Source organism: Volvox carteri, assembly GCF_000143455.1.
Source record: "Volvox carteri f. nagariensis unplaced genomic scaffold VOLCAscaffold_78, whole genome shotgun sequence".
Taxonomy (NCBI): Eukaryota; Viridiplantae; Chlorophyta; class Chlorophyceae; order Chlamydomonadales; family Volvocaceae; genus Volvox; species Volvox carteri.
In genome coordinates, this window is record NW_003307621.1 from 415,833 (window position 1) to 416,589 (window position 757).

A 757-nucleotide genomic window follows, 5' to 3' on the forward strand; every position below is an offset into this window, starting at 1 on the left:
CGACCGTACGGCACATAAACAGGGGCGCAGACATCGTACCCGCTGCCTGTGCTGGGAATCTGCGGTACGGCATCAGCTTGATTCCAGGGCTGTGACACCGTCTGTCGTTCGTCGCGATGTGATACTGTCGCCGCCAATGCCGCTTACGTTTGCTGGGTGCGCAAGGCCTTCGACAAGCCCCCGGGGTGGAGCTTCAACCTGCGTCGCGACCGGTGCGTACGGCAGCTGGTTCGTTGGTCTGGCTGCCGCCGCCATTACCGCCGCACCTACCGGCGCCAGGCCCGATGGCGGCGGCGGCGGCGGCGGCGGCTCCGCGATGTCTGAGGGCCGCTGCGGCACCCGATTGACGCCGCATCCGTCCCGTACATCGCCGCTCGCTGTAACGCCTTCCGCCGCAGCGTCTGTCGGCGGTGATAGCTGTACGGGAGTTGTCGGCGGCGCTGGCGGCGACTGCGTGGCGACGGCGGCGGGAGAGGGGGCGGCGGTAGCAGTGGACGAGATCGATGACATTGACGTCAGCAACTGCCTGTGAGATCCGCCGCCGCCGCCGCCGCCCGACAAGGCGGGCGGGTGTTGGGCCCTGGCGGCGCCGTGAGGACTTGGATGGCAGCTTGGAAGCGACCTCACGGTTTGTGAGAAGGCGGAGAGGGTGGAGACGGCCGCACCCGACCACATGCTGAAGGGAGCTGCGGGGGAGGGAGAGAGGGAGGGGGGGAAGACGAGCAAAGGATTGGAGTTATGGAGGGGCGGCGGCGGG

At 68.3% G+C, this 757-nt stretch overlaps 1 protein-coding gene across 1 annotated transcript in view; it reads right to left on the bottom strand.

Annotated features, from left to right (window-relative positions):
- The window catches only part of VOLCADRAFT_98876 (uncharacterized protein), a gene marked incomplete at both ends in the record, with an annotated part of 9,836 nt that overhangs the window by 630 nt on the left and 8,449 nt on the right, over positions 1-757 (bottom strand). The window contains 3 exons of the mRNA XM_002957729.1: positions 148-198; positions 271-450; positions 628-686. Coding sequence (XP_002957775.1) covers positions 148-198; positions 271-450; positions 628-686 — 290 coding nt within the window. The remainder of the gene's footprint in view (positions 1-147; positions 199-270; positions 451-627; positions 687-757) is intronic.